Source organism: Elgaria multicarinata, chromosome 17, assembly GCF_023053635.1.
Source record: "Elgaria multicarinata webbii isolate HBS135686 ecotype San Diego chromosome 17, rElgMul1.1.pri, whole genome shotgun sequence".
Taxonomy (NCBI): Eukaryota; Metazoa; Chordata; class Lepidosauria; order Squamata; family Anguidae; genus Elgaria; species Elgaria multicarinata.
The window spans coordinates 13,231,465-13,251,904 of record NC_086187.1 but is presented as its reverse complement, the minus strand read 5'-3'; the positions used below and the strand labels follow the sequence as shown (position 1 = coordinate 13,251,904).

General features: G+C 45.4%; 1 protein-coding gene across 2 annotated transcripts in view; it reads right to left on the bottom strand.

Annotated features, from left to right (window-relative positions):
• XPO6 (exportin 6) overlaps positions 1 to 20,440 on the bottom strand; it is a 71,221-nt gene that overhangs the window by 25,381 nt on the left and 25,400 nt on the right. Inside the window, exons 6-11 of one of the 2 annotated variants that reach the window (XM_063142918.1) lie at positions 19,900 to 19,977; positions 15,874 to 16,327; positions 7,755 to 7,881; positions 5,864 to 5,973; positions 1,484 to 1,592; positions 709 to 801 (exon numbers count right to left, since the gene is read on the bottom strand). In XM_063142918.1, coding sequence (XP_062998988.1) covers positions 709 to 801; positions 1,484 to 1,592; positions 5,864 to 5,973; positions 7,755 to 7,881; positions 15,874 to 16,327; positions 19,900 to 19,977 — 971 coding nt within the window. The remainder of the gene's footprint in view (positions 1 to 708; positions 802 to 1,483; positions 1,593 to 5,863; positions 5,974 to 7,754; positions 7,882 to 15,873; positions 16,328 to 19,899; positions 19,978 to 20,440) is intronic. The other variant, XM_063142920.1, reaches the window with a different exon arrangement.

Genomic DNA, 20,440 nt, shown 5'->3' with positions numbered 1-20,440 from the left:
TAGCAATGAAGTGGATCTGAAACAACGCAAAGAGAGCTTCGGCTATTGGGCGGTATAAAAATGCAATAAATAAATAAATAAATAAATAAATGTTGCTCCTGCCTGGTTCAGTGTAACCATGAGGTTTTACAGACACATGAACTCGTCTCCTATCCAAAGAAGAAGGCAGCAGTCTTCATTTCCTCACATGTCTGGAACTTAGTCACAGGCTTGATGAAAGATGTCCTGAAGGCCCAGAACTCACCCTGCCATGTCCAATGTTCAGCACTAAATGGTCTACCTTTTCACACAGGTGCCCCTTCGAGATCAGAAAGGACTGTGTTCCTCAAACTCACACATCTCTCCTCAACCTCTTCTACGTATCGGGTAACACGTTTTTAAGTTGGGTCAACAGCAACTTGGCTGGGACTTGCAAACCCTGCTTTTCTTTCCAGTGATCTCAGCGGGGTTAAAACCTTGAACAGTAGGTTTGACTCCTGCTACACTTCAGATCAGCTTTTTCCCAACCTGGTGCACCTCCAGATGTGTTGGACTGCAATTCCCAGCATGCCCCAGCCAGCCATGCTAGGAGCTGCAGTCCGAGACATCTGGAGGGCACCACATTGGGGAAGGCCACCTTAGTTCGCAAGCAGGCCTGTGAAGTAGCAATGAAGTGGATCTGAAACTTTAGGAAACATGGAGAGGAAAAGGTGCACGTTGCCTGCTTACCAGGGTGGAGAAGGCGTGCGTTGGCAGGAGCTCCATAACTTTGGCCACAACTTCCAAACTCTGGCGTAAATACCGCTGCCATTCTGTCTGTTGCTGGAGGAAAGAAAAACAAGGACCAGCCATTACAAACTTTCCTTCAGGTCAATGCTGTTCAGCCAGGCTTCCCCCACATGCAGAAGAATGAAGTGACCAGCAGAGTGGATTGTACCACTTCATGCTATGGATGGGTGATGACATTTTTGGAATGTTTGCCACCCCCACCCCTTAAAAAAAGTCCCTTATCTTCTGAGACACGTAACACGTAGACTTTACAAGCTTGTAACCCCAAGGTACAGACACAGGAGCGCGGCACAAACAGGTCAATAGGTCAACTTTGGAATTCCCTTAGCCCTTAATATTCCAGCGGTGTGATTTCTCCTGCGTCCAGATGTGCCTTTAGATTGCACTGCACGGAATCATGGCATGTAGTTTTCCAGCTCTACATTCCAGACTACAGGAGCAGGTCAATACGTGTCCTACACCCCCCCCCGGTCTTGTTCTGTGGCCCCCGCCACCCAATTTGGCAGCAGCAAAAACAAATAAATGATTTGCCAAAACTACTACAGGGGCTTAGAAAGGCCAAATCTAGCTTGTTCAGAGGCATGGCAGCAGGAATGCCGTCAGCAGGGGTCGGAGGCTGGAAATTGGTCCCCGGACTGCCCCAAGTTGCCCACCCCGCATCTAGACCTACATTCGGAGCCATTAATTCTTAGATCTACAGGTCCCTGCTCCTTACATCATCATCCAGCGTCTCGTCATCCAGTTCTTCCAATTGGGCCTGGTTGTACCTGAACTGTATTCGTTTCAACACCTCCGTCAGCAGTAGAACCAGGGCATCTTCGTACCTGTGCAAGAGCAAACAGAAAAAGGAGCATGTCACAGGAGAAAACGGATGTCCAGGAGACGTTACAGCAGTCTTACTTGAACTGGGACGACCCAACCCATTCACTGACCAGCTCCTACTTTGTAGAACATTACCTGATTTCCGTACCTGCTGTCCATGGTAGCTTCAGGGGTTCCAGTATGGCCACCATGTTTCCCTTAGAATATGCCCTTGTGCGGTATCACAAGGAAACACAGGACCTAAGCAGCAGCCACTGCCCACAGCAGAGACATGGGTAAGGGCAGTGGGCCAGTTCACACGCGCATCTAAATTACTCGCTCGTCTATCATTTGACTCACAACTAAATGTACGAACTGCTTTCTTTGAAAAATTGTGTGAGCTGACATCAGGTGATATGCAATCCCAGCTTGACCCATTTTCAGGATGCGGGGCAGCAAATATGTGGAACACAATGCGCTGTGTTGCCTTGAAGACTGAAATATTGGAATAAGAACAGCACGCATGTTCAAAACGCCATTCTACGTTACATTTCCAAGCCCACGCGCCAGACCTCTGTTTCCTAGAGGGCTGGCTTGACCTGCACATATACAAGTCTGGTCCTATTCCTACCTCCACGTTCAAGAAGGCAAGCGGAAACCTGAGTGAGAATACACCATGCCATCTCTGTTCAAGACTGGGATATGGGAATGAATGTCCGTGCGCATATTCATATTATTCAGAGCAATTATTTCTGCTTCAAGAACAAACTGCAGCTCAGTCCCTGAACCCCATTAGATCGCAATCTGACACCTGGAGCCAAGTCTCTCAAAAAATGCATTTCATTAGTCACTAGCATTATTAAGGTGCTTCATGGAAGTATCTTAAGCATCAGAGGCTGCAGCGGTGCTAGTTTGGAACTCGTAAACACAGTGCCCCCTGGGTCTCCTTGAGACTGGTCTACAATACGGATGGCACAATCATCGCAACAGCCAGTGAGCATCCCAAGAGTCTCAGTGTGTATTTTTAAAAACAAGCAAACTTCCAGCACTTGGTGGCTTCAGCAACAGAAAACGAGGAAAAACATGTCGAGAAAATCACAAACGCCAATGCCCTGCAAAACTTTCCACCAACCCCCAATCAGAATAAGTTGTGCAAATTAAGAGCATGCAAATTGATTTAATATTCTTAAATTATACAGGTTACAGAACTCCTGCATTTACTTGCGCAGGGTTTCGGTTATATAAGAGCAGAGGTGATTTTTCTCTCTCTCTCTCTCAAGTGCATGGAGTCCTGATCATACATAAGAAATCAGGGCCCTTTCTTACAAAACCAGGCTTACTGGTTCAGTTCAGACAACACATTTCTCAGCGGTGGTTTTAAAACTCCGCAGTGGAGTTTTTACACAACCGTTGAGAAATGTATTGTCTGACGGGAAAACTCCATGCAATGGTGGAGGTTTTTATTTTGGGAAACACTCCCCACTGAATATCCACGCTGTGCAGAGGAGAGTTTCTGCACAAGTGTTGTGTTGTGTGGAGGGCTCCGTCGAGTTTTCCATTGCGTTGACTTTTCTCACTGGCTACAGAGTTCCCTGGCAAGAGCGGCGAAAGGAGCGAGAGCCGCTCTAGGAGAGCCTCCGGGATTGGTTTTTTTTTTACAGCAATGGCTGATGGGATACCACCGGGAGGAGAGAGAGTGGAGGAACTGTCAGTCAAATGTCACAATGGATTTTACTCAACTCCACGGGAGCCCACAGTTACACAACGGTGGAGTTAGAATATGTTGTGTGGGGACCACCCCCTAGAAACTCAACCGTTGAGTGGAGTTTTCACACTGCATTGACTAACATGTTGTCCAAACTGAGCCACTGTTGTGGCACCTAGGCCAGGGCTGGGAAACTCAAAGCTCATGGGCCAAATCTGGCCCTCCTGGTGTCCCAATCCTGCTCTCTGGGTTTCCCCAGATGGATTGCTGCCTGTCTCCCACCTGCTTTCCCTTGGCCACTGAATATCAACAAAACAGAAAATACATCGTGTAAAGAAAAACACACATTACATACGTAGGAATATCATCATTTTTCATCACGGAACATTCATTCAAATAAAAAAGGGGGAGAGAGTTATACATAGGTTTCAAGAAAAGCAGACCAGATATCCAGGTATTTATCCACTCGCAAGTTGCGCCTAGATAATCCCTGTTCAAAAGTTGATAGTGTTATTAGGTCCTCAGCCCATTGCATTATGGGAGGTGAGCATTTGTCCTTCCAATGTGATAAGTTTTTGGGCTGTCATGAGGGCCTTGAAGATCCATCTTCACTGACCATGTCTTAACTTCCAAGAAGCCGGTAAGTTATTTAGGAAGGCATGCACACTGTTCCATATTATAGATTGTTCCAATACAAAGTTTATCCTTATTATAACCTCCTCCCAAAAAGAGGCAACAATGGAACATTGCCAAAACATATGAGCTGAGGAAGCATTAGATGTACTACATCTCCAACAATTGTACGAGTTAGACAGACCTTTATTGAAAAGTCGTTGTGGAGTCCAATAAACCCGGAAAAAAAAATTGGGCTGATATTCCTCCATTCTAAAAGGCTGAACTGCCTTCTCCTAAGCCTGAGTTACTGGCTGTAAGCTACAATAGGCTGGTATTTTTTGGCTCCACCCACCACTGGAATGCAGCCCCGCCCCCCTTTCAAGCTTCCCCAAAACTGAATTTGACTCTTGGGCTGAAGGTGGTTCCCCACCTCTAAACTAAACATGTTCAAAGACTGCTCTTCTGAGAAATGAGGTATTGAACAGTTGTAAATGCAGAAGTCAGCCTATTTTCTCATGAATCTCCCTGGTTGCAAAACTAAAACAACAACAACGCAACACACCAACACCAGACCCTGGCAATGACACCACAAGTCGCAGGAAGCACTTGGGTGTCCAATCATTTTTCGGAAGAGAAATAGCTCGAGGGACATTCGTGACGCCTTTCTCCTGCACGTTTAAGCAACAAGTGAAGAAGCCTGGAGATTTAACCCCTCCATGCTCCCTTCTGCGGGGCAAAAACAGAAGACCGATGGAGAAATCCTGCGGTGATTTGAACGTGGGATCTGCCCAAGCTTGGGAGACCAAGTACGAGAGCCTACGTTAAAACAATAGTGAGATCTCCTGGTTATTCGCTTCTCTGTGTGGCGAGACAGCGAGCGTTCAAGCCACACTCTCTTTCCGCAGACGATTGCAGGGGGGAAAAGACCTCATGTTAATGAGCCCTCTGCCTTAAGTACAGAACAGGGTCAACCAGCCAGTCAACTGAAGAAAGATGGTGACAGCTGCATCCGGATGAGACGATTCATACATGTATTCCGCTAAAAGCAGGCTCAAACTGCACCGGACAGGAAGTCTTAAATGCTGTTCCTGTGGTGTAACCACATTTACGCTTGCATGTAAACATTCGCTTTACAACTTCCTGCCTGCTGCAAGAGCTGCATTTTTTTAAAAAAAAGAAAGCGTACTTCCAGAAACAAGAATGACAACTTATTCCCCTTGTACTCTTAAGAGACACAATATCAAGGTTTGCTACTCCGTGTGTGGCTGATATTTCAGGCTCCAGATCCCCATACTCCAAGCCAGCAATGTGGGCAGAAAGAATTAAGAATAGTTCCATTGCCCACCGTATTGGCCCTGGTCTACGCAATCAAGTGGTATGAGGTGGCAGAATGGACTGTACTATTTTAGATTGCAGGTGGGGGAATCACTTTTTTTTTTAAATCCTTATCTTAAAAGCCTGGAAGTAGAAAACTAGCACAGCAGGGAATGGGTTAAGCTAGGAGTCGTCTTCCCAATATGCTAGTTTTTGTTATTTTTTTTAAAAAAACTTGCTGAATTTAACATTTTAATATGGGGGGGGGCATTCAAAACTATCTTCCATCTATAGAGTAAGTGGTATAGTCCACCCTTCCATTTCATTCTGCCACATGTATAAAACAGGCCTCCGTTTCTTCAGACGTTGCTCCTAGCTCAAGAACTCTATCTGAAGGCAAAAGCTTCTCCTGACAGTCTGCCCTTCAAATGCACTCTGCGAGAACAGTAAAATAAGGAAGCTGTTCATTGCAGCAAGCAATCCCAGATACAAGGGCAGAGAGCCCTAGGATTGCATCCCATGTTGCTAGAGAAAGTCAAAGGCTTTAGAACTCTATGCAATCTTCAAGGACTGTCAGGGTGAATAAGCAACAAGGAAAAACTGCAATTCATTGATAATCAAGGGATTTTTCACCCCACGACAAAACCCCATAGTGCTTACCTATTGAGTACTGCTTCTTTATCTGCCAGGCGACTCTTTATTTTACTGGTCAAATAATCCAAGAAGAGAGTCCATATGTCTAAGCAGGAGAAGTAACCTTCATGGGTAGGCTGAAATATGGAAGTCAACAAGGCAGATATTAACAGTAGCACAAATGAGTACTGGAGAGGCAGCATTGGGATAACCTGAGCTTTCTTTTCCTTGCCCAGTAACTCAACGCTTCCTCCCAACACCCACGTAGTTCCTTCCCAATGAACGAGACCACCGTTTCCACCCCCACCTCCCCTTGATACTTTCCCAATGCTCCCACTGTTCAGCAACAACCCCCCGCAAAAAGCTCAGCTCTGCAAAGAGGTACTCATTTTAAATAACCTCCGTTTCTTAACATAATTGACAGCAGACTATACAAAGTCTGCCCCCACCCGAAGGAGATAAATGCTAAAGTGTACCTACTTAAGGTGCAATCCTATGCATGTTTAGACAGGAAAAAAGGCCTACAACTCCCAGCGTGCTTCAGCCAGCAACGCTGGCTGGGGCATGCTGGGAATTGTAGGCCTTTTTTTCCTGTCTAAACATGCATAGGATTGTGCTCTTAGTTGGAACATTTGTTTTAGCTGGTACATTTGGGCTGACCCGCATCAGAGGCAGGATACCTCTGTTGGGGATCAGCAGTAGGAGAGGGCTATTGCCCTCATGTCCAGCTTGCGGGCTTCCCATAGGCATCTGGTTGGTCACTGTGAGAGACAGGATGCTGGCTAGGTAGGCCTTTGATCTGATCCAACACGCTTCCCTTATGTTCTTATTTCTTTCTAAAAGAAGGCTTTATTTCTGAAATTTATACCCTGCGCTTCAATGGCCAATCAGCGTTAAAGCAGTTGCGGCCAGCATTAACAAGGTTCATTGCTTCCACATGAACTTTCTCACATGTTGAGAATCTTCCGTCCTCCTTCTTCAGATCCTCTGGAAGCTAGATAGGTGGTGAGCCAAGATGGTGCCTTTTTGGTGGTGGCATCCCATGCTTGCAAGGGACTCTTCAGGAAAAGGCTCACCAGGCACCACATCCAACGTCCTTTCAATGCTGGGGTGGGTGGAGACCTTTTTATTGCCCAGGACTCTTAGGCGTTTAATAGATTGCATCCCTGCTTGACTCTGCTTCTCTCTTCTTTTAACATCTGTTCTGGTTTTTACATCACAACAGCTCCTAATTTTATTTGGTCTGATTTAATTTTGTCTTTATGGCAAGATGTTCTGGAAACCCCTTTGGGGTGTGTGGGTGTGTGTGTAAGTGAGTGAATGAATGAGAAGTGCGAGAGTCTATATTACACACAAACATATCTACTTAAAATCCTGCCCGAATGGCTTAATTTTAACCTAGGTTAGTCCATATTCTAAAATTTCCTCTGCCATCGTGGGACTGGAAAAGGAGAGACAAGAACAGAACAAAGGAGGCACACCACACACCTTGTCACAAAACATCTCTTCTTGTCTCCTGCCTATCTTCTTTGCCCTTCAACAAGCCTGAGAGATTCTGTGTAACTCAAAAGGCTGCATCCTGCATTTCAAACCCTAGTTGGGTCAAATAAAAAAAGGTACCACACTTTTTTGAGGAGCTTAAAATAACAATGCCAAAGACTGACTCATCTACTCCACATTTTCTCTTCTACTGCACCAAAGCAGTTCCTGAAACTGGCTTCAGCCAAGTTGTTTGGTATCAGATGCCATTTCCACATGCGCCAGATTGCTAAAACATGCACAGAGGGGGTTCAGTGTCCAAAAGAGCCTTTGAACCAATAGCTTACAGGGGAAAAAAAAAAACCTTTCGTGTGCTACAGTAGAAAATCAAACCTTGATCAAAGTTGGATTATACAGAAGTGACATTCCAGGGCTTTACCTGATGAAAAGTGTACTTGAACAAGAGTGCAAGGAATTCAACCACGGGGAACTGGGAGTAGGACTCAATCCTCCTCAAGTGGACACTCACAAAGAGCCGCAGGAAGTCAGTAAACTTCTCTATGTAACTACAAAGGGAAGATGAGAGAAAACCCGATTTAGCAAATTGTATTTTGCCAGAAGAAGCATCAGCATTGAAATATAAAAATCCACTCAGTAACCTCTTTCATTAAAAAAAATGCATTTCACAGCCATTTTTAAAACAATTAAATTGAAGCCCTACAACAATTACCTACATGACGGGCAACCGTCCATTCCATTATTACCTGAAACATAGCAGAAAGAAACTCTCGTCAAAAGCAACTTTAGCTCCTCTTAAAATATCAGCTAAGATTTTCTGCTAAGAACCCGCCCGTTGTGTTTTACGTATATATTCCATCATCACCTATGTTAGCCAAAAGAATATGGTTAGCTAAGAAGTCCATGGCCCTGTTCAGAAGACACCTTAAACCATGGCTTTAACCATGGTGAAAAAGGCAAAAAGGCTTATTCACCACGGTTAAAGCCATGGTTTAAGGTGTCTTCTGAACAGCCCTGCTTTCTAATTTAACCACCGTGGTTAAAGCCGTGGTTTAAGGTGCCTTCTGAACACAGTCTATGTTGCCAAATGAACATATTTAAGTCTAGGTTGCCAAAAGGAACATATTTATGCACTGAGCAGTGACCAGGATCCAAAGAACAATGAAACTAGTTTCACAGGTCCAAGGGGGTGTGTGTGAGCTTGGAATTACAGTTCACCATGCTTTGAAATCGAGAGGACTTTTGAAGGCTGGTCTTGATATGGTATGATGGAGAGTGGGGCTGCTTCTCAAAATCAAAGGATGGGGTGCATCTTTGGATTTTGGTAGTGTCTATTATAAGGCCATCCAATTGTAAAATAATGCATGACTGAAGTAGGGAAGCAACAAAGCCGTCCTCTTCCAAATAAGTCTTCTAGTCCAATACCCACTTGAAGACAGAACTGGCCCACAAAGCCTGCTAATTTTTAAAACCTGGTTGTTGGAAGGATAATTCAATCTAGACATACTGCTGCGTTCCGACAACACGATAGTCAACGGTGGGGTAATACTTAACTTGACAGTTGTTTATCTAAGGGGTACATCCCATACAACATGATAATAATCAACCGTGGTGTGGATTAGGAACAGCATTGAGTAGGCTATTAGTCCATGCTGAGTTGACTCACTCATCCCCTGCCCTCTCTACCCACTCAGTCCTCCCGCTAGTATCCCATCAGCCCACAATCTATCCTGCTGGCTGGACTGAAGTGGCAGCCACCGCTTTGACCACTCTTGCCTAGCAGCTCTGTGGCTGACGCAATAACCAACAGTGGCCGAGGAAATAACCAACTGTACCCTCCACACAACATGATAACCAATGGTGGTTCAAATAGCCAACTCTGCACAGCGCTGGTTATTTGCATTGATTATTTTAGCCAAATAACCAACCACTGGTAAAAACTCCCTCCATATAACACGATAACCCATGGTGGGTTAAATAACCAACTGTTGACTATTTAAACCACCATGGGTTATCGTGTTGTCTGAACTCAGTCACACATTCCATTTCCTTAAGCTCTAGTCAGAAAATTTAGTTCCTTGGTATACAACACACAGAGCCTGAAAAGCTTTACCAATTCTCTTAACATCTTCAGCTTCTTATGTTGTGTCTCTGAAAGTGAGAGGCAATTAACATAAATAGGTATGTACGGAACACTTCTCCCAAGTGCTCAAATGCTTCATGCACATTGACCTGGTAATCCTTAGATCAGCCCTGTAAGATGAATCAAAGTACTGTGGTTCTCCAAGTAACAGATGAGACAGACACAACAGCTCAGGATGATCAAGGGTGTTCAAACACAGCTGAGTTTTTAGACCCGGAATGCCCAACTCAGGCTTTTAATAGCTATTCTACAACAGCTGTCTACTGCCAGCATTTGGAAACGTTCCAGCTGCTTCTGAAGCCTAGCGAGTATGAAGAAATGAGCACGCAGGATTTTGCAAAGTGCATGAGGAAAGGGCAGGGCATAAAGCTGCAATATGAGGACTACTGTCAAAGTGAGGGAGTTTTGAGAGGCCTGCCCACATTGGATTCTCGGCTCCCAATTTAGCGTTCAATTCAGCAGATCCACATCAATTAAAAAACAGTGTAGTTACTACAGCAACCAACAAGACTCAGCAGACATTTTACACAAAGCCCCCTTTTGCTGGCAGTAGAAATTAGGGATGTGCTCCGCTCCGATTAGGAGCGTAGAAGCAGTAGCGGATTGGCCTGCTCCGCCTTACCCAGAGGCGGAGTAGGAGCGGACCGCGGACCCCCTAGAAGCAAGGCGAAGAGAAGCGACCATTTTTCGGAGCTCCGAGTTCAGTCGGAGCGCTCCGGTCGCCATCTTGAAAACATTTCGCCATAGGATTGCATTGCGGCAAATAATCGCGCATAACTACGTTGTTTTTGAAGCTATCGTTCTGGAAATTCTTGTGCACAGAGAGTCGTGGATGGGGGTCATTTTGAGACCACTCTCACCTCTCTGCGTGCTGTGGTTCACGTGCAATATTTTTTTAAAAATCGGGTCAACCGCGGGGCTCAAACTGCGTTTCGGCTTTTCGCCCATAGGATTGCATTGAGGGAAAGAATCGGGGATAACTGGGGGGGGGTTTAAGCTATCGTTCTGAAAATTCTTGTGCACAGAGAGTCGTGGATGGGGGTCATTTTGAGACCACTCTCAACTTTCTGCGTGCTGTGGTTCACGTGCAATATTTTTTTAAAAATCGGGTCAACCGCAGGGCTCAAACGGCGTTTCGGCTTTTCGCCCATAGGATTGCATTGAGGGAAAGAATCGGGGATAACTGGGGGGGGGTTTAAGCTATCGTTCTGAAAATTCTTGTGCACAGAGAGTCGTGGATGGGGGTCATTTTGAGACCACTCTCAACTTTCTGCGTGCTGTGGTTCACGTGCAATATTTTTTTAAAAATCGGGGTTTGGGTTTTTTTTTTTTATTATTATTATTATTTTGGAAGCGATGACAGGCACATTCAACTCCCAATCCTGATGAGAATTCATCTCCTCAGAAAGCATCCTCCTCCAATCCCAGCGTTGGAGGGGGGACTAAGGCAGACCCACCCTGAGAACTTTCTGTTTTGTGTCTCTTTGTGGGTTGGCGTTCGTGGAGGGAACACTTACTTAGCTAGTGCTCCTGCTTTGGAGATAGATTAATTTAATATAGGTTTAGTTTGGCGCGTGTGTGTGTTTGTTTGCTTCTTTCTGACTTGTAGCTTAGTTTGCCCTGTGTTTTCCCCTTACTTTGATTTAATATAAACTTTATTTTTGAATTTTGGAGTGTGTGGTTGGGTTGGTTGCCCCCCCCTTCCCTGTATTAAAGCCTGACTGTTCTGCTTTTGTGAAAGCTTTCTTTTGAAAGCATACACACACTTTTTGTCCCATTTCCCTACATTTATATTCTTAAACATATTTTATTATATTCTTTCACATAGTCCATTAGTATATATTCTCATACATATTATATTAGTATTCATATTTTGTTCTTCTTATAGTAGTGGTTGGTTCTTTTTCCCCCTCCCCTCTCTTAAATCCTGATTGTGTTTCCTTCTATCTTCTATATACCAAATATACCAAAAAAATTGGATTCTCTTTTTCTTCTCTGTGTAACTTCGACGGAGTGGGCTGCTTTTGTCAAGTTCAACAGGCAGCCACAGATTGAGCATTTTGGGGAAAGCATACGCACACCATTTCCCTATTCTTAAACATATTATTATTATATTCTTTGACATAGTCTTAGTAGTCTATTAGTATACATTCTCATACATATTAGTAGTAGTATTCATATTTTGTTCTTCTTATAGTAGTGGTTGTCCCATTTCTTGTCCCATTTCCCTACATTTATTAGTAATATTCTAAAACATATTATTATATTCTTGTAGATATTCTTAGTAGTATATTCTCATACATATTAGTAGTAGTATATTTTATTGTTCTTGTCCCATTTCCCTACATTTAAACATATTATATTCTTCTTATACATATTCTTAGTAGTACCTTATACATAGTATTAGTAGTATTAATATTTTGTTAGTCATCATGAAAAGAGAAAGCAGGCGTGCTGAAAGCAGCAAGGCTCAGTCTGCCAGCAGGGCTTCCTCTCCTCCTGTGAAACTCAAACGGGCAACTCCTTGGCTGACTGCTCCAAAACAGAAGCAGGACAAGCAGCAGGCAGAGCCACTCTCTTCTGCAACTTGTGCCCGGCGTTCTCTTTTTGAGGGTGGGAATGGGAAAAGTGCCCGTTTGCAAGAGGCACGTGGCAGCAGTGCCATTAGAGGAGGAGGAGTATCCCCAACTCCTTCATTCTCCTTTCAGCCCACGAGCCCGCTGATGGACCTAGACGAGGTCCTCAGCACAGTGGAGGGGGGGGAGGAGGAGGAGGCGGTGGGCCTCCAGGATGTGGGGGCTGAGGAGGAGCAGCAGCAGGCCGAGGCTCTCTCCCCAGTCTCATCCCACACCCCTGTTTCTGTGGCAACACCAGAGAGCTCAGGCGGGCAATTGGTGGTGTCACCACAGAAACGAAAGACAAGCATCGTGTGGGACCACTTTGAGTTGGGAGCGGATCCCCGCTTTGCTGTCTGTCGCCACTGCAAACTCAGCCTAAGCAGGGGTTCATCGACAGGGCATTATGGAACCAGCAGCATGAAGATGCATCTTCATAGGCAGCACCAGGCGATCTTGCTGGGGAAAGAGGCGGGCAAGGCGACTGGTTCCAGGGGAAAGCCGAAGGCTGCTGCTGGCACTGCCACTCTAAGCTCTCCATCTCCCATCCCCACAAGGGTTAGGCAGGCAACCCTGCAGGACATGGGGTGGGGGAAGTATTGACCCACAAGATGGCGTTTTCCAATGCCCACCCAGGGTGCTACTGTGTTGGGGCATCTGCCGGGACTGACTCCTCCCCAATACTAGATCTATGACATGTCACTCTGCCTGCCCCTCTGCTAGCCTGTCCTCCTCGGTGACCGACTCGCTGGGATGGTTTGCGTTTGCAATGCGTGACTAACTGCAATGCTGGCTTAGAAACCAGCCATCACTTCCTTGTGCCCCCAGAAATGCCCACAGCCTGCCTGCCTGCCTGCCCGCCTCCCCCGGGGTGCTGCTGTGGTGGGGCATCTGCCAGGACTGACTCCTCGCCTACTCTGCCTGCCTCTCTGCCCGCCTGGTGCCTGGTTTGCTCCCAATCGTCCTCCTCTGTGCCCCTCAAGGCGTAACTGCTGGCTTAGAAAGAAACAACCAGCCATCTTTGCCTCACTTTGCGCCCACTTATGGGTTGGTTTGCTATGCGTTAGTGCTCAAGCCATCCTTGCGGCACTACAATGCATGCTGCCTGCCTGCTTTCCATTGATGGTGCTATATAAATAAATAATAATAATAATAATAATTCTCCCCTTCCCGCCTTGCAGCGATGGTGTATGTGTCTTGCTTTGACTCAGGGGAGAAGTCCTTCCTGCGCTCACTTAGACTTTATCAAATTCAATAATCCCTTTTTCAAATGTGCCAGAAGATTTAGGGTTATCTCGTGGCATGTTGGGATTGCCTTGGAACTGGCCCCATTGAGCTGTCTGCAATTGCAACTTTAAATCCCTGACATACTGGAGTGTTCAAATTTCAAAAGTTCCCCTAACATCAGGGGATGATGGGATTGCCTTGAAACTTGGTGTCCATGGGGACACATGGGTAAGCTGTCATGGGACCAAAGGATAGGTTTCTAACGTGCAAATTGACGTAGTTGTAGAATGGGACTTGATTTGGGGTGAGTTAAAAAGTTTAAGCCGCGCCAAAAATCAGGGGATGATGGGATTTGCTTGCAACTTGGCGTGCATGTGGACACATGGATAAGCTCTCCTGGTGCCGAGTTTGAGGTTTCTAACATGCAAATTGACGGAGCTATCCCAAGGGGTGTGAATGGGGTGCCCGATTTTCATAAATTCCCCAAAAATCAGGGGATGATGGGATTGCCTTGAAACTTGGCGTGCATGTGGACACGTGGATAAGCTATCATGGTGCTGAGTTTGAGGTTTCTAACGTGCAAATTGACGTAGTTGTAGAATGGGACAATTTGGGGTGAGTTAAGCCATGCCAAAAATCAGGGGATGATGGGATTTGCTTGCAACTTGGCGTGCATGTGGACACATGGATAAGCTCTCCTGGTGCCGAGTTTGAGGTTTCTAACATGCAAATTGACGGAGCTATCCCAAGGGGTGTGAATGGGGTGCCCGATTTTCATAAATTCCCCAAAAATCAGGGGATGATGGGATTGCCTTGAAACTTGGCGTGCATGTGGACACGTGGATAAGCTATCATGGTGCTGAGTTTGAGGTTTCTAACGTGCAAATTGACGGAGCTATCTAAAGGGGTGTGAATTAGGGTTATGGGAGGTGCGTTAGAGGGTAGAGCCGCGCCAAAAATCAGGGGATGATGGGATTTGCTTGCAACTTGGCGTGCATGTGGACACATGGATAAGCTGCCCTGGTGCCGAGTTTGAGGTTTGTAACATGCAAATTGACGGAGCTATCCCAAGGGGTGTGAATGGGGTGCCCGATTTTCAAAAATTCGCCAAAAATCAGGGGATGATGGGATTGCCTTGAAACTTGGCGTGTGTGTGTATACGCCCATGAGGTGTCATGGTGCCAAACGTGAGGTTTCTAACTTCAACGGAAAAAAAGTTGTTTACTTTTTTAGCTTTCAATGCAAGCCTATGGGGGGGCAAAAACGGAGCTCCGGATCCGATCCGGAGCTCCGAGCGGAGCGGAGCGGAAGTGGGCGGAGCGGGGGCGGGGCGGAGCGACCCGCTCCGAAAAATGGCGGATCTGCAAGTGAAGCGGAGCGGGGGGTCCGTGCACACCCCTAGTAGAAATGACTTTTAGAAGGGAAACAAGAAAGGGAAAATCATAAGATTAAGATGGGTGAATGAAGAAGAGACTGGGAATTGTATAATGTTTGACAAGACACAGTATCTTCAAGATACCCAAAGATTAAGAAAAATCAACCCTCACAAGGGTAAACGTCACCACTAGCTTATCTTTCTCTTTTTTTACTTCTGTCCGTTAACATGGATGGATCCCTTGAATCTGTACCCTTGCAGATTCATTAAGAGTAACATGAAATGCAAGGAGTGTTGCATCCCATAACCATTCCTGACAGTTTTCATTTCAACAGCCCTTCTGCGAAGCTAAAATTTTCCCTTTCCCTTCATTTTCTTGCCAGAAGTAGTTGACAAATGCAGCCAAACAGCTTCTTGGCACACTTCTGTCAAAAAACCAAATCAGTGAAGAATCCTGGTTCCCCCTCTTTCTCAAAAAGAAGCACAAGATCTTTTTAAAATAGCAAAACAAAGAACAGAATCTGATTCTGGAACAGTTCTTGCACAGCTGCTTCATAGGCAGCTAAAAAAAAAAAGGGGGGGGGGAAAGGCAAATGCCACCTCAGCTATCCAAAATTGTTCATTGCACATTAACAATACTCAAATCCCAGTGCAGTCTTCCCCAACCTGGTGCCCTCCCGAAGTGTTTGACTACGACTCCACCATCCCCAGCATGGCCAGTGTTTGGGGAAGGTTGTTCTAGAGCATCTCATGCCTATGATAAAGATTCCTCCCCTTCAAAACCTGGAAGTTTTCCACCCACTCCTTCGAGAATAAGCCAGAAGATGCCATCTAGAAAAGGAATACTCCTTTACCTCGCTGGGACTCTTCGGCTGCTTTCAGCAACAACCAAATGGAGGCAAATTCAGATCTTGTACAACCTGCAGACCTGCAGTCAAACTGTAATGAATGGGGAGGAAGAAGAAATACACACCTACAACACAGCAACGGCTTTGCAAAGTCAACCTCCCGCGGCTGACATACCTGGTGACACCTACCTGTCCCCTCTCTCTTCCTTCACCGCAAGGACTCTGAAAAAAGGCGATTAGACACACCATGCATAACGAGAAGTTAGTAGAGACAATATTGCAATAAGCAGAAAGGCCAACAATAGCGATTTCGTTGGGTGTCTCTCCTTTACCTCTCATCCAGTTCCTCTAGCCGGCTTTTCACTGTATGGGCATTGTTCTCCTTGGTAATCTTCTGTAGGAGGTAGAAAGTTTGCTGGAACATCCGCAGCAAGTATTCCTCAAATTCCACAGGCACGCAGTTCTTTGACATCAGTTCATTGATGCAAGACATGGCAAGCACCCCAAGCCGGCCCCGTTCTTGGCTCAAGACAGAGTTCTGGCTGCTGCCGTTGATGGAGGACATCTTCCTGGCTCGGGTGTCACAGCCGAAGCGGGCAAAATGGAATATGGTAGTGAGGAGGGAAGGGGTGATGCTCGTGGATAAGGGGACCCAGCTGAAGAGGTGGGCTAGGCACTCCAGTGCCAGGGAACAAATATACTCGCTCTCTGAGTCAAGGACAGGGATTGGCTGGTTCAGTAATTTGGCCGTGCTGGGACTCTGCAACAAGCTACTTAAGAGGTCACCTAGGGAAGGAAAAATAACAGCTAAAGCTGTTTTGCAGAATGCACAGAGATTGCAGAGTTACAAAAATAAAATAAAAAATGGTGCAGAGTTTTTGGCAGGTCTGAACTTCTGAACAAGCAGAACATCTGGCAATGACGTGTTTGTGTGTGTGTGTGTATGTTGGACTACTAGTAGCCTTACAGTAATGCAAGGTGGTCAAAGGACTTTTAAAAAACTTCTTAAACTAAACACTTCAAGCAACTAGAAAACATGGCTCCAGCTGTGCATTTTAAAAATGGTCCCGGACAAGTCCCCGAAAATTATCACTATATGATCACACAGTGTTGTTTCAAGGACTTTGCCATTTCTTTTTTCTGCACAATGTGCCTGGAAACAACGATCACGTACTCTCGTTTCCAATAACATTCTTCTAGCTTTATTTTGACAACACTCTCTTTGTTGAACCACGGGTTATCGTGTTGTCTGAACGCAGCCAGGGTGGCTTGTAAACCATCCTGAACAACACAACAACAAACCACTGGTTTTCAAGGTGGCTTATTGGGAAAAACAAGCCACACGGCATGGTTAACAAACCACCCTGGTTGCATTCGGACAACACAATAACCCATGGTTCAACAAACAAGCCATGGTTCAAAACAAGCCACACTCAACCATTGAGTCTGGGTTAACGTGTGGTGTTAACAGAGAAGTGGATGAATAGCCCTCAGACCTCATAACTGCGAGTTACCAAGGGTTCCCCCAACAAAGTCAAATGATTTTCTTTCCATGCTCCCATGGATGTCACCACATTTTTTTCTCTCACCTTCAATGGAAACATATATCTGACAATGGGGGTGGGGAGCTGACACTCCATGGAGTCTGAGCTTTTGGGCATTTTGGCACAGGGTATAGACACCCCTGAGAATGCAGAACTGGTAAACTGTGGGCAAGTTCTACTACCACCACCTATTACATTTTTATCCCATTTTTCCTCCAAGGACTTCAAGCTGGCATATATGGCTTTCTCCCACACCTATTTTTTTGTTTTTTAAAAAATGTTATCCATTCTCCAAATAGGAAAAAACCCAATAGAAATTATTCAACAAATCAGTGTAGAAGAAGTGATAAACTGACATACTATTACATGTAATGGAAGCACAGAGAGAGTCAACAGTTTGGAACACTGGTGTTCCATGAACGTAATAAAATTGTTAAAGCTAGACCCTAAACTAGCATTGCAGTCTATTATAGGGGAAATGCAACACTCCCATATAAAGAAGCACACACATTTATGATAGTAGCTCGGCAGGTGATAGCCCAGAGTCCCCTTTGACATTAGATCCTTCGTACCAATACTTTTTCTGCAGTTATTGCAGAAAAGCTTAGACTTAAACTAAAGATGCAAAAAGAATAGCATGATATGGACCACTTTGCCACTACCTGGTTTTGCTTTATTTGCTCCATTCAAAACAATGGATCAGGGCATAAACTGCAAGTATCCCATGGAAAAATATGGACAGAAACTTTTGGATTCACATTTACTACTTTAAAGGTTTAACAAATGTAACTATGACCCAATGAAATTATAACGCACTTGACGCTGACTATTTAGCTTAAATTTGTGACCACGCTATGTAAGGTTTGAATGAATTTATATTATCGCAGTATTGCTTTACGTTGTAATTTCAGAGAAGCCAATAAAAAATATTTTAAAAAGCGATGAACTGAAATATTCATCATTACTAGTCATAATCTTATCACTTCGAAATTCTTTACAAGAGAATCCAATCCTCTATTCAGCAACTTCCCCCATCTCCCTCCTTGTGGGGTAGATGAGGCGAACAGATCGTAACTGCCTGAAGGCCGCACAGTGGGTTTCATTGTTATGGGGTGGTGGTATCTGAGCCCAGATCAACCGGGTCCCATGCCCACACACTACCCACTATATTACACTGGATCACTTAGCATTTATATAGCACATTCGATTCTTCAAAGCAGTTCACAAACTTCCGCTCAGTGAATAATGCTAAGTTGAGTCATTACTATCATCTCTTCATTACAGATTGTGTGCGCATTTGTGTGTGTATGTGGGTGCATGCATGTGTAAGCATTTAGAGATTACGGCTTGCATTAAGTCCACCAAGTCAGTTTCTAGCTGAGGCAGAATTTGAACGGGGGACATCCTGACTCTCAGCTCATATTCTTAACTACTATCGGTTCTCACTTCCTGTCCATGTTTTTATGAACTTAAGGATCAGCTGTGGTTTATAGCGGACTGCGCACCAGCATGCACATGCCTGAGAAGACATTGAGGTTCTGTCTCAACCTTCCTAGCCGTCAATAACATTTCTGGAAATTTCAATGAAATTTAACTGCTCAGTGCTGTACGACACGCTCCCCCAATGAAGCCTTTCCCCAGATTTATGCTTTGAGGAGCCAAATCTCATTGCTTCTGATCGAAAGTTAAGTTGAGGTTAAACCGTATACATAGGAAAGTCTGCAGACTTTGTTCCTATTTATTGAAAGTCATGAGTTAACCTGAACAGGATTGGTTCAGTGAGATCAGGTCTTTTCCCTTCATGACAATACTGCAGCAAATGCCAGGCAGAACTTTTCATTTACAGCTAGGGATGTTGTGGGCGTCCGATACAGAGGTGGAGTCTGACGGACTCCCCCACCCCCAAGTTCCAACTGCCAGACCAGCTCGGTGCACCACATGAACAGCTGGACGGCCCAGCAAACGCTGTACGTCCACCCGTCTCCTTAGCGAGCCGCCATTTTGTGTGGAAACGACAGCTCGTTGTTTTGCGTACAACATCTTTTATACAAATGGCGGCATCTGATCTTGCATAAATGGTGGCTTCACGGCCACTATTTGCATAGAAGACCTTTTCTGCAGAATAATGAGCTGTCATTTCTATGCAAAATGGCGGCTCAGCTAAGGGGACGGGGGGCTTCCCAGCCCTCGCCAGGGTGTCCAGCCGCGAGCACGGTGAGCAGCGGGCGGGGGTACAGCAAGCGCCCACCGGTGCAGACGGAAGCGAGTCAGTCCATCCCTATTTAGAGCCTTCGCAGCTTTCCAATTTAGGAGAGCTGCTGTTTGCGCTAATGAGAAAGCAAGTCTTCCCAAATGGTTGAGAACGGCTTCCACAAATATAAATTACCAGAGTCTGGTGCACACTATGAATGCCCTATTTGACAAGAATGAGATGAATTAATGCACGCCATTAGAAGGTTCATTCTGACGCTCCCAAGCAAGCGAGAGAGACACTGCACACTGGCTCCTTGCCACACTGGTGGGAGAGATGTCAGAAGCCCTGGATCTGCACGGGAAGAATCCAAATAAGGTTCCTTCCCAGCCAGCATCACCCTTCCAGAAACGAGAGCCATGATAGCAGTGCATGGACTCCGCCCATGCGATCTGGAGCATAAGAAAGAGCTGCCCTGCATGGCTTGGATAATACATTTTAAGGACACGGCCCTCTTTCATTTCTTCTCTATGTAGATATTCCTAGATCCAGTTTATAATTGAGACATAAAAGTCGCTATGGGTTAGGAGCAGATTGGGATAAGGTATTGACTCAAGCCTTACCACTTTCTCCCGATGTTGGAGATGGTGGTGGAGTGGCAGCAGTAACACTGTATTTATCCCAGATGCTTTCCAAGATACCTATCAAGAAAGAAGAGCAAAGCCCCCGGCAATTGCAGGTAAGTTCCCTTACATTGCGTAAGTATCAGTTACACGTACACGAAGGTCTGCTTGAACTCGAGACAAACGGCAGTAGTCCAAGCCTGTCTGAGGAAGTCCAGGTGTTTTTGAGAGCCCCTTTCAAACATTTCGCTCAGTGCATGCCTTGTACCAGAGAGTGCAAGATCACCGCCTGGGTATGATAAGAGCTGGTTTGTGCTGCGTTGGAAAGCAGAGAAAGGTCTCCTCTACGTTCATGCAAGACTAGATTCTCAATACTTCCCCTTGAATGATCATCTATGAGTGGTGGAGACACACAGAGAAACATTCATGGCAACTACTACGCAGCTTAGAAATTCCCTTTCGGGAGAGGTCAACCCGAGTTAGAGTCAGCATGATTTTGGAAAGCAGAAATGATTATTTAAGCAGGGCTACTGATAAGCAT